At 31.1% G+C, this 14,101-nt stretch overlaps 2 protein-coding genes across 2 annotated transcripts in view; one reads left to right on the top strand and one right to left on the bottom strand.

The window, feature by feature from the left end:
- Nucleotides 1-427, bottom strand: part of wwk (anoctamin 8 white walker) — a 90,544-nt gene extending 90,117 nt beyond the window's left edge. The window contains exons 1-2 of the mRNA XM_072531585.1: nucleotides 113-427; nucleotides 1-19 (exon numbers count right to left, since the gene is read on the bottom strand). Of these exons, the coding sequence (XP_072387686.1) occupies nucleotides 1-19; nucleotides 113-224 (131 nt within the window). The 5' untranslated portion in view covers nucleotides 225-427. The remainder of the gene's footprint in view (nucleotides 20-112) is intronic.
- Nucleotides 428-1,926: 1,499 nt separating this feature from the next.
- Nucleotides 1,927-14,101, top strand: part of mus312 (mutagen-sensitive 312) — a 48,417-nt gene continuing 36,242 nt past the window's right edge. Inside the window, exon 1 of the mRNA XM_072531584.1 lies at nucleotides 1,927-1,980. The gene's annotated coding sequence lies outside the window, so the exon portion shown is untranslated. The remainder of the gene's footprint in view (nucleotides 1,981-14,101) is intronic.

Raw genomic sequence — 14,101 nt, 5'->3', positions numbered from 1 at the left:
CTTCTAATAAGTTGAGAAGCTGAAAAAAAAGAATAATTGAAATAAACACAAAAAATTGTAAATTTAATTTTAATTCGCAATTGAACATATTCTAAAAATGAAAATACATTACCTTGTTCAATTTTCTCCTGAGCAGACGTAACAAAATTTCTTCGGCGTAAACCTCCAGCGTTTAGAATCTCATTTTCCGGCTCTTGGTTAGCTAAATCCTCCTTACTTGACATTCTAAACAAACCTTATCAACAATAATATAACGAATAATAACCATTAATCAATAAAAACGATTAGATAACAACTGCTCTAAGCACAGTGGCCGACTTCTTTTGGAAGATATTGACCTTTTTCACTCAACAATCAAAGAAAATTTCCGTCTTCGTCGCTTTTCCCAAATAATCGAAAAGGAAAATGTTTACTGTCACTGTCAAAGTCAAATCTGACATATCTGTCAAAAAATATGGATATTCGGGAAATTCAAAAAAGTGTCAGTTATTGGAAATGTTATTTTTAATAGTAAAAAATTTATAATACGTTTATAAACATGTATGCAAAAAAATTAAAACAGAATATTACCCTAAAATTGAGCTAACTAAAATATTATCAACTATTATTATTTATTTATGTCCTTATCAGTTTTATAATTTGACATAATTTTGGAAGTGGCTACCCGTTAACTATCTGATTTTTCCAGTTCAATAAAAATTTTGTATTCTATAATAATTTTTTTGTTGTTAAACTAAAAATAAAAAACACAAGCAAATTATGCAAAATGATAACTTTGTACATTAGCAGTTTACAGTTGTTAAATCTTTATGTGAAAGGAAAATATTGATAAAAAATTCGCTGAACTTTACCATAAACGCCGTAAGTCGCTGTAACTTTATTAACTTTTTTATTAAACTCAGAAATTCCAGTCTAACGTTAAATATATTCAAATATAAATCACAAATTATTACATCCAATAAAATTTATTGTATCAAAATAGCATGAAAATAGAATACGTTCTATTCTAATAGGACTTTTTATCAAAAAATAGTTTCAGAAATTTTTTCGAACAGACATTTTGTAAACAAACAGCTTGGGTTGTGCTTGGGTTAGTAATATAAATAATATAGATAATTATATAATGAAAAATACCTAAGAAAATCTAGTTATTGAAAAAACTAACGTGTCGCAATTAGCAAATCAATTTTTTTATTCGATTAATATTATGTACGAAAAGAAACAAAGAAGCGATGTTGTTATGGAATATGTAATTCTTTATTAAATAAAAAACATTTATTTAATGAATATTTCTTTATAAATTTATAAACCAGTACGTATAACGTACACTATATATTATACGTCATTGCTAAATCTTTCTGTGCAAAAAACATGGCGTTTGATGAAAAGTCCTATTTTTCGTCTTAGTACAGATATCAAGGAAATGTCGAGTGGATATGCGCAGTTGTATATAATCTGTCTTGCATAGCTTGAAAATTGCATAATATAAAGTCGAGACTTTAAAAAGTTTTGATGGTACCAGCTACCTTTTCTGAGTATTTTCAATTATTAGAGAAAATTGTTACGTTTCAGAATAATAAAATATGCTGTTATTTGTTTTGATTTTTGACAGAAACGGTTTACAACAATTTTCAGAGTCTGTTTTTCTTAGAATATAAAACTGATATGTAATAGTTTAGATTCGGAGCTTTTTAACACCTTGATTTTATATTTTAAGGTTTTATATAATTTATATTTAATTCTCACTTAGTTTTACGGATCGTCTCATTATTAGCATCTCCCATGAATTTTAGTGTTGACATGTTGATTGTGGTTGACGTTCACGTCAATACAAAATTTTTTAATTGTTTTTAGTTTATCCTTGTTTTATTGACTGAATCAAGAGTGAGATAAATTGGTAGAGGCTACGTGTGACGTGTGATGTGTTTGTCTGTGAAGGTCGTGTCGTGTATCGGCAAATCAGCATACAGACAGACACAGGCCATAGATAAATTACACCTAGATTGGTAACAGGGATAGCCAAGGTCAAATCATGTTCGGATTAGGCGCCCATTCGCTTGGTGGCGCTGCTAGTCTCGTTCCTGCACGGAGTGAGTGTGCTGTGATCAAGTCAAAGTTGAGTTTAGACAAATACGGCGCCATATTTGTATTTGTTTTATTTTTTATAATTTATTTTATAATTTAAAATTTTTTGTATAAATAGTGCAAAATCGTACAATTTTCGACGATTTTTTATTATGGAATCGAACACATTACATGGAATAACAATGTAGAGACGAAGAACTGAACAAAAAAGATGTGTTCCAGATTGCATGGATACTACCAAAGAATATAGACGCTTAAGCGTCTATATTCTTTGATACTACTTTTTTAAGTCCAGGACATTATATGGATATGTTTGATAAATGGGTGAATGCTGTTAAGAGCCCTAATTAGAGAATGCTGCAAAAGAAAACTATTTATAACAATTTTCGTGTATGCGCTAGTCATTTTAAAGAGGAAGATATAGTCAATGTTGGAAATGGCGGTATTACGAGAACAGCCGTTCCGAGTTTGTTTTTACCAGGACCAGGTAAGAACTATTATACCACTGACCTATATTCTTATTCACATTATATCTGACCTTTTACTATAAAATTAGTTTATAAATTTAACCTAAAATTATATATTATAAAACCAGTCTTACTTAGCTTAGTATTTGAATTATTTGTAGGTGGTGGTTCAACAACTATCTTAAAAAGCATCACCTTAGAGAGGGTTCGGCATAAATTTCTACAGGTGTGCGCCTTTCAAAGTTGGATTAGATTAGCAGACCATGACTACACTATCATGGAGAGGTCTATGAGCTTGCCTGCTTTAAGTATGAGGAGGGATCTGTCCCTCTCTTGTGAGTGAGATTGGTCTTAGAGTACCATATTATAATACCATGGTTTGCCTCATCTATGTACTTTTAATGTTCCATTTTGTAAAACAACCTATGGTGCTAATAGCCCACTGAATAGATACTTATCTTTGTTAAACAACCTAAATGTAAATGTATTTATTATGTCCCTCAATAAATATATAAATATTAGTAGAAGAGTTACTGGTACCATAGAGTTTGGAAACTTAACTGTGTAAAATACTTCATGTTTTTATTGTAACTAGGTAATACTTTACATATTTTTTTATTTTTGTTATGTTATTTTTCCATCTTTATTGTTTGTGCTGGATTTTAGAATCATAGAACTAACTGTTGGGTTTATAGGTTTTAAAATGTCATTACATCTTTAATATATATATATATATATATATATATATATATATATATATATATATATATATATATATATATATATATATATATATATATATATATGTTACGAGCAAAGCCCGAAATTGGACAATCCTAACATTGTACACAAATTATTGTCCACTTCTAGCATTGTACCCCCAAACTGTACAATGTCCGAAATAATCAAAATAATTGTCGACACGTTCATCGCTTCGAATCGATTATTATTGACAAGCGACACACCAAATCAAAAATTGAAAAATCGAATCGAAGAAGAAATTGTTCTACAATAGGGATATTGTTCGTGAAACATTTCAAAGCTTCAAGAGATAGATACATCACTATAATATAGGAAAGATGTTTGTAAAACATCTTAGATTTTCAAGAGATATGTATGATAATTTAAAATAATTTAATTCTACGAATCCAAAAGTTAAAAACGCTGGTTAATTATGGATTTATAACCTCAATTGATGTTTGTTTGTCGTTAATAACAAATGGGGAATAATTGTAAAAATCGATATGAATCGATATCTGATATATTATCTTAAACTTTGACGCATGGCTACTTATTGAAATTTGAACATTGTACAGCAATTCTTTTATACAAAGTCCGACGATTATATATATATTTCGGAGATTGTACAGTAAAGGGGTGCAATGCTAGAAGTGGACAAGATTTTCTGTACAATGCTAGGATTGTCCAATTTCGGACATTGCTCGTAACATATATATATATATATATATATATATATATATATATATATATATATATATATATATATATATATATATATATATATATATATATATCTACGGCATGAAGTGAACTCCGCCCATGTTAAAATTCAGGTTCAATTGAGCTCCGTGGTCAAGTGGATACCGATATACGGAGCTCACTTGACAATTCCGTAATATTGGTTCAGTCGATTCATCAACATGTAGAGTTTAATAATTTATAAAAATTTTTTGGAGCCCGTAAATACCCCTGTATCATAAATGTATATCGCTTAGTTCACGTGTATATATTATAGGGGTCGTCCAGATCTTCTTCATTGTATATTTGAACCATACGTTTATCGGTTTAAGTAAGCTCTGAGAGTTTGGCAACTGTGCGATTATACCGTATGTTTTCAACATATACCCTGAACGGTTTATATGGGCTCCTTATTTTTATCTACTGTTTGTAGACAGTGGAATGTCATACGCATTACACTGTGTAACAGAGGATATTATATTACCTGGTATAACTAAGTACTAAAATGTAACTGGTTCTTTAAAAAACAGGTATGTAGATACAAAAGGATTTGGGCTTATTATTGAATGGAATGTTCGCTTGCATCGAAAATTTTATTTTTTCTGTATTTTTAAAGATGTTGTTTTTTTATTTAATATAATTTTATTAGTTCAATTAGTTCAAGAAATTTCGTAATATATTTTGTTTACGTGAGTGTGTCTTTGTACATTTTATGTAAGCATCTGAATAATAAAAACTACTTTTATTTTATCCAATCTTCTGCGATATATTGTATAAAGCTTTTTTAATATTTTAGTTCTGGTCTTATTTGTGTACTACATATGATATCTTGATAGAAGGTTATCTCAAAATAAATATGGTTAAGTGCTACAATAGATATTTTTGTGTTAAAATTAATAGAAAGAATGGTTAATTTGTCTAACAAGGTATATTCGGCAGCAGAAGCATATAGTACAAGCGTCTATGTTTTAAGGGCGGAAGGACGTGCGCCTCATTTTTAGCTGACAAGCTTGCGAAGAATATTATTTCTGGTCCTCAATTTACCTTTTAGTTTTAAACAATAATCTGTGACTGACCCGGTGTAATACAAACTATTTTCAAGGAATTTATAGGAAGTCTACAGTTCAATGATTTTATGACAAGATTGGATGTTCAGTTTTGTGAAAACGTCTATGTCGAGGAAATTGAAGGAGCACCCACGAGTTTTTCAGGGGTTTTGGCTGAAAATTGATTCATAGTTTATTTTTATTGTGCAATAATAGGTGTCTCGTCTATATAATAGAAGTCCTAGTATCTACCGGTATGGATCGTTTGTTTGTGTAAATGTTATACAGTGTAGGTGCCTTTATGCTACCCCAAGCGAGACCGTTCTTCATCTGCTATTCTTAACATTGAGTGATACAAAAAATATTCTCTTGTGTAGGCATACGCAAATAATATAAGTGAGTTTGTTATCTAAGGGGATATCGTATAGTTTTTCGAGAAATATTTTGTAATTTAAGGTGTCGTAAGCGGCATTTGGATTGAAAAATACCACCCCTGATACCCGATATTTTTCGTACCCGTCTTTGATGTGTTGGGTAAGATTTAGCATTTGTAATGTACCTGATCTTCCCTATCTATAGCCACTTTTGTCTTTTAATTTGAGCTTTTCTTCAAATATCGGTGAAATCATATTAACGATCTTGTGCAAAAGTATTTTAAATAGCTGACAAAATAAAGATATTGGCCGATAGTTTTTGTGGTCGTTGGAGTTTTTGCCAGGTTTAAGCAAGGTAACAACTTTGGCTTGTCTCTAGATTTTGGGTGTTTCCATAATTTGAATACAGTTGTTCATCATCCGGATAAGCCATTGTGGTGTTTTTGGTCTAGATTTCGTAATAAGCTTTGTGCTCAGATCCTCAATGTCGGTAGTTGTATTATTTTTTATTAAATATGTAGATGGTGGATCCAAGCTCAACATCGTTGAAAGTTTCTCTGAAAGCTGACTGGTTTTGTCCTTTCTTACTTTGAGTTATTCTTTGCTTTTTTTCCAACAGAGATAGCATGTCTATATCTATAATGTGGTTTTCAGCGATAAGCTTTATTCCAAATACCCTACGTTAGGCCCTATATGTGTTTCCTGCACTAGAAATAAGTCAGATTCGTGATAAGCGCATATGTCTGATAAGTTTAAGTAAAGTAAAATTTCTTGATCTCTAGATATACCCTTAACAGTTATAAACATTATGTTATTAGAATAGTTGGTCCTAAAAAGGACCAATTTGACAAAATCATATTAAAGGGGTGACTGAAGAATTAGCCGATTAATTATTTAATCATTACCCTGGGTATACCCGATTGTGGTGGTTTTCTTAGTACTTAAATTTTCGTAAAGGCTCGTTCTTTGAACCCCATAAGTAATGCCTAATATTTTACTTTTTATTGAAAATTTAAATTTTACATGCCGTGTATTACTTTTTGACGATATTTCGAATCAGGTTTGTATAGTAATAATTTAAGGTATTAAAGAGCCTGTTTGTGGAAAATAAATAAGTTTGTGATATCGTTCGCAACTCATATATAGATAATAAAAAAATAAAAACAGTTAAAATAGGTGTAAAAAATTTCAACTTCATACATCGGCGCCATTGTTCAGGTGATGGGTTTATCACAGATATCAAAGGTTACATTTTAATTCAAGGTTCTATTTGCGTATTTTCAATATTAAAAGAGTAGGAAAAGACACGTTTATGCTTTTTTTTTAAATCTATTCTATTTTCTTTCTAGAGTTCCGTCTTTTTTGAACGACCTGTGGTCTTTTTTCAATTGGACACTTGTCCAAGGCTATGACAAATACTTTGTCCTCTGCTATTCTAAATTAATATGACTGATTCATTATTTTCTCTAAACATTCTGTCCTCTGCTATTCTACATTAATATGACTGATTCATTTTCTCTTTCTTGCAGCTATTTTAATGTTTATCCTGTGTATCTTTTTCTACTTCTTCTTCTTCTTCTTCTTTTTATATAGCCATGACTCTGTCTGTTTTTCAATGTGCCTCCAGTAAGTTGCCGTTCCATGGTTTTCGTGGTCTTCCTACTGATCGTCTTCCTATTGGGTAACCGTCTCTTGCCGTGTCTACTACTCTATTTGTTGTCATTTGGCTTATATGATCGTTCCATTCTACTCTTCTATTTCTTAACCAGTTCTTGATGTTCTTCACCTTGCATCTACATCGTATATCTGTACTTCTAGCTCTGTCCCATAGTGTCTTACCATCAATTTTTCTAAGTGTTTATATCTCTGTTGTTTCTAACATCCTTTTTGTCCTGTTTATGCCAGGTCTTGTTTCTGCTGCGTATGTCATTATTGTAAATTTTGTAAATTCTGCCTTTGGTTTCTTTCCTGATATTTTTATTTCTTCATATTGTTTCATTTAGGCAGCCTGCGGCTCTGTTTGCTCTATTCAGTGGATCTTCCACTTAAGTTTCGAGCTTTCCGTAGCTAGATAATGTGATACCTAGATATTTAAACTTCATCACTTGTTCTATTATCTGACCTTCCAGCTCCAATTAACATATTAGTAAACTTGCTGTTGTAACCATGCATTTTGTCTCTTTTGAGGAAATTAACATGTTAAATTTTCTGGCGGTTATATGAAATTGGTGTAGCATACTTTGTAAATCATCTTTACTTTGAAAGAATAGTACTGCGTCGTCTGTATAGCAGATTATTTTAATTTGTTTTTCTCCCATTTGGTATCCTCTTTTATTTCTTACTTTTTATTATTTCATCCATAATCCGGTTGAACAATAGAGGACTCAGGAAATCTGCCTGTCTTATCCCATTACCAGCTTCAATAGGGTCGGTTAGTTCTTCTTCTACTCTTACTTTTATTGTGTTGTTTTGGTATATTTTATATTTTCGATTGTTTTGATTATTCAATGAAATTGACATTAATTTGATAGTTTCCATTTTATTAGTACTGATGGTATATAACTAGCATCTGTTGGTACTATATATCAATTTGAACATGTGGAAGTAAGAGCACTCTCTTGTTAGTAATTTCAGTGTAAATTATGACGAAACCAGAAATAACCCATAATATTATCCCACACCTCAAAGGTCTGCCTCGCTGTATCTGGGAGACGCAATAATTCGCTTTTGATAGATATAAACAAAAACCCACTAAGACGAACACAACATAAATCAAAAAAATCCGTCAACCTGTCAATAGGGACATACAATATTAGATCGATGTCTACGGATGAATAAGTACATGAACTGAAAGAAGAATTAACAACCATAAAATGAGATATCATAGGCCTATCAGAAACTCGACGAAAAGAAGAAACCCGAATACAGCCTATGTCATACTTAAAATAAGAAGAACATTAATTAAAATTATCTAGGTATATGCCCCCACGACAGCTTATGATGACGGAAGATATCGAACTATTTTATGAAGATATATCAAAGACTATGGAAGAACATAAAAATCGTCTTATACTAGTAATTGGAGATTTCAATGCCAAACTGGGTAGAAAACTAAACAATGAAGAAACTAAAATAGGAGATTTCGGCTATGGTCAGAGAAATGATAGAGGTGCTACTTTGATGAACTACCTAGAAGAAAAGCATCTATACGCAATGAACTCCTTTTACAAAAAGAAGCCCCAACGAAAGTGGACATGGGTCAGCCCTAATGGATCCACAAAAAATGAGATCGACTACATACTGTCCACGGAACGATATATCATTAAAGATGTAACAGTTCTTAACAGATTCACAACAGGTAGCGATCACTGGATGGTCAGAGCAAAAATTAGTGTTGACAATAACTATGAAATGAAAAGAAAAATAATTAAAAACTAGGATCTAGTAGATAGAAACAAACTAGGGCAATATAAAGATATATACAAAGACCTATTAAAAGAACAACTTACTTAAAAATTAGACAGTGATGACAAAGATATAGATGAAATAGACAACATACTTACAGCAACGATGATTACATCAGGAAAAGAAATAGCAAAAAAGGATCTAAAAAAGAACAATTATATATCAACAGAAACAAAGAAGCTTATGGATAAAAGAAGGAAGCTATAGAATATGTAGAAATCAATAAAACAATAAGCAGAATAATAAGAAAAAATAAGAGAAAAGAACAAGAAATAAAAATAGAAAAAGTAATACAAAACAACAAAAATATGAAATGCTTAAGACCGAAATTAGGTAAGTGTGAAATAAAAAAAAAAAAAAGATGAAAACGGACTAGAAATAAACGTTAAAGATGACATTATAAATATTATCCACCATTTCTACTCAGAACTATATAAAACAAAAAAGAAACCACCAGAAACAATTAAAAACCAACTTAAGGCTAAAGTAAAAAATGTCAACTCAGAGCTACAGCCAGAAATAAGCAAATCAGAAATAAAGAAGGCATTGAAAGAAATGAAAAACAACAAATCGCCAGTAAAAGATGGAATAACTGCAGATATGCTGAAATATGGTGGAAAAGTGGTAATTAACAATCTACATTCCGTTTTTAACAAGATATTAAAAGAAAAAAGAATCCCAAACAACTGGAAGGAATCCGTAACCATTATCCTACACAAGAAAGGGGATAAAGCAGATATAAAAAACTACCGTCCTATAACACTCCTCAATGTAATGTATAAACTCCTAACAAAAATTTTAACCAATAGATTGACGACAAAATTCGATGGATACCAGTCAAAAGAACAAGCTGGTTTTAGAAAGGGATTCAGCACAAGTGACCATTTACTAAGTATGAAAATACTTATAGAACGAGCAAATGAATAATGAAAAACGAATAAGAAAATGAATTGACCACAGATATACGGAACTAATAGCCAATATATATAAGGAAGCCAAAACAACAATTAAAGTATATGAATAAACAAAATCAATACAAATAAATAGAGGCGTGAGACAGGGTGACACAATATCACCGAAACTTTTCAATCAGGCTCTGGAAGATATTTTTAAAAGATCAGAATGGGAAGAAAAAGGTATAAAAATTTATGGACAACGCTTGAACCATCTAATATACGCTGATGACATCGCATTGATAACAGATAAATGAGAATAATTATTTGAAATGATGAAAGAACTGGACGTAGAAGCTGGAAAGATAGGCCTTAATATGAATTACAGCAAGACCAAAATTATAACAAATACAGATGAAAACATCACAATGAGGATCGGACAAGATGAAGTAGAACAAGTTCAGGATTATATATATCTGGGTCAAACTATAAAACGTAACAAAGAAAACCAAACAGCAGAGATAAAAAGACGAGTTAGACTGGCATGGGCGGCATTTGGCAAACTAAGCTACATTCTTAAAAACAAAAGATATCCACAGCATCTTAAGACCAAAGTATACAATCAATGCGTACTCCCTGTTCTAACTTATGGTTCCCAAACGTGGACATTTACAAAAGTAAACATGGACATAACTATAAAAACCCAAATAGCAATGGAAAGACAAATGTTGCACATAAGACTAATAGATAAAAAGGGAAACGAGTGGATAAGAGAGAAAACAAAAGTGAGGGATGTTAGATAAGAAGTTGCAAAATTGAAATGGAGATTTGCCGGTCACAATATAAGACAAAAAAAAACCGATGAAACAAAATTCTTATAAGTTTGAGACCGTGGGAATATAAACGAAGCAGAGGAAGGCCCCAAATGAGATGGGCAGATGATATCAAGAAGCACGTGGGCTCTAGGTAGATGACTATACCGACAGACAGAGAAGAATGGAAAAGGATTGGGAAGGCCTATGTCCAAAGATGGACCGAAAAAGGCTAATTAGATAGAGATAGATTCTTGTGATCTTAGTATTTCCGTTGATTGAATAGTATAGGGTATCCAATATTTTAATTAACGGTATGTCAGAGTTTTATTAATTTTTATATATATTTGCAAAATGAAGAAGAAAGTTCAGTACAGGCAGTTAAACAACTGATCTGTCAATTTAGAAGTAAGAGCAAGTACCAACTTGCTGAAAAGCATACCATACACAAAAGGGATAATAAAATGTACTGCACAAACTATAGCGATATAAGCTATATATAAGCTATATATCTATTAATTATTAGGATATACAGTATTTTTTCTAATACACCTGGAACGATTGAGTGAATAGGTGAACTATCAAATAGGAGACTATTAGTGTGGAATTAGAAAAACTAATAAATCGTTGATCAATTATTCACTATTAGGCAGTTAATGAGAAATGTTGGGAATACAAAAAAAAAACATTAAACTAGTTATTTATAGATTTTAAACAAACACTGATATAATCATAAGAATAAAACTATGAAATACCATGGCAGAACTAGGCTTACCTAATAAACTAATTTAACAAGGAGTAATCTACAAGTAAAGTATCTTACTGTCGACTTATTTTCAAATGTACTGCAAAGAGCTCTAAAAAATGTGAACGAATTATTAACAGCTGTTTTGAAAACTAAATATTATGAGACGAATTGGGGATATTATATTACACAAACTAAACCGCTTGCCTACAAAAAATATTAGGAAAATATGATACGACGGAAAAGACTAATGACTTTACAGCTAATTGCCACATAAGTATCAATGTAACTATAGCTCACAAAATGGGTTCAATTACATTGCAATTTTTAAATTTTTCGTGATAAAATGAAGTGATTCATTGTTGTTTTGAAAAGGTAAGTTGTTTTTTATTTTTGTATTCCTATCATCTGATATTGTAATATCAACAACATTTTTCATAATATATTCTATTACTGATAACGAACAAAAGTTTTTTTAACTTCTCGTTAATATAATTATGTAGGAATTTAGATTTTTATCTTGTTCTTACTATAGTGCTAAAGCACAAATGTAGTTATAGTTTACCGTATTTTTTCATAGTGGTCATAGTTTTTGATTGTAGTATAGCTTATGTGTTTATAATAACTAGCACATAGAAAATAATAAAATTTTGTACCCTGTGCTTTATGTTTATTATCCTTTATTGTATTGGAACATCTAGAAGTATAGTAATACATTTTAATTGTTGAACAAAAGAGAAAATAAAAACACTTTTTGTGGTGTGCCACTTAACCATACACAAAATCGTACACAAATAGTCAAATGGTAGTAAAAGTTTCCGATATAGGCCGCCATACGGCAAAGGCATCGCCGCGCTCGATGTCTATACTATGAAATGTTTTTCAGATAGTCTTCGGATCAGATTTTTTCAAAACATTAAATTACATCTTTTTGTCTTTCTTTATTTAGGCTAACCGCTACTGTTTTTTTTTTCTTCAGCGTTTCTTCTTAAATTACATTAATGTTATATTTACAATTCTTTCTGGAACGAGCTATAATTTTTCTCAAATAACCATTTTGTGTGGTTTAGTCACCTTACGGTTTAGCGTGCTTTGGCTCTTTAAAGTCCCTTTTAATATTAATATCGTTTGAGAAATTTTTCCCAGATGACTAAATAAATTTCTTTAACATACAAGAGAGAGGACGTAGAGTAGGGCATAACGTAACTTAGATGTTGAATGAAAACTGCAAATTGCTGCTTAGATTGACAAATACCACTCCTCATACCTAATATCTTTTGTACCCATCTTTGCTGTGTTGGGCAAGATTTAGTATTGGTGACGTACATGATCTTTCCTGTCTATATCAACTTTTGTCTTTTAATTTGAGTTTTTCTTCTGTTTTACCTCTTGAGAAGTATTTTGTAAAGCTGACAAAATAAATATATTGACCGATAGCTTTTGTGGTCGTTGGAGTTTTTGCCAGGTTTAAGCAAGGCAACAACTTTGTCTTTGCTTTGTTTGTCTGAAGACTTTGGATATCAGTAACTGTTGTATTTTTGGTCCAAATTTTATAATAAGCTTTGTGCTCAGATCTTCAGTCAGTGCCGTACTATTCTTCATTATATACGTAGATAGTGGATCCAAGCTCAACATCGTTAAAAGGTTCCTTCAGCTGACTGGTTTTGTCCTCTCTCATTTTAAGTTTTTCTTTGCTTCTTTGCCGGCAGAGATAGCACTTTTACATTTATTATGTGATTTTCAGCGATCAGCTTAATACCAAATACACTATTTTTTGCCTTCTATGTATTTTCTGCACTAGAAATACGTCACATTTGTGCTAAGCGCATATGTCTGATAAGGTTAAGTAAAGTAAAGTGTCTTTATCTTTAGATATGTCCTTAATATTTATAGACATTATTAGAATAATTGATCCTAAAAAGGACCGATTTGACAAAACTGATTACGGTGGTCTTATTTGTACTCAAATTTTCGTAAAGGCTTTTCTTTTGAACCCCATAAGAAATGACTAATTAACTTTTCATTAAAAATAATTTTACACACTGTTACTTTTCGACGATATTTCGAATCAGATTTGTATAGTAATAAGTATAGTTAATATGAAGTCTCTTTGTGAAAAGTAAATGAGTTTGTAATATCGGTCACAACTCATATATGAATGATAAGGACATAAACGGTTAAAATAAGTGCACAGAATTTTAACTAAATATATCGGCGCCATTGTTTAGGAGATGGATTTATCCCAGAGATTAAAGGTTAAATGTATATTCCAGGTTCTATCTACGTATTTTCATTACTAAAAAAGTATATTTAAAATAAAGGCCTTAAGATATATTTAGATTCTATGGAAATTAGAATCTATGGAAATTAGCAAATTAAAAAATACAGACATAATTATTCTGAATGACAAAATTGAGACAAACAGTTGCCTCAAGTATTGTTTATATTGTAAAGGTTATCGTCATAGTATAGTCAGAACGCAACAAGGTTCTATTGGCTTTTCTGCTTTTTGTCTCCTCATTCCTATTGAAAACTTAGCCACGTAAATAACGTTTTAAAAATATGTATTAATATTTCTTTAGTGCCTTTCCTAAGATAACTTTTTTTAAGCCTACTTCGTTTGACTACATGTAATGGATTTGATAGTTCCCAACAGATAAGTATTGATTGTAGGTTGGATAGCAGTTGGTTGTACAGGCATGTGTTGATAAATATGATGGGTCGGTAGGTAGTTC

The sequence above is a fragment of the Diabrotica undecimpunctata genome, chromosome 5 (assembly GCF_040954645.1).
Source record: "Diabrotica undecimpunctata isolate CICGRU chromosome 5, icDiaUnde3, whole genome shotgun sequence".
Classification (NCBI taxonomy): Eukaryota; Metazoa; Arthropoda; class Insecta; order Coleoptera; family Chrysomelidae; genus Diabrotica; species Diabrotica undecimpunctata.
This window is presented reverse-complemented; position numbering and strand designations above follow the sequence as displayed.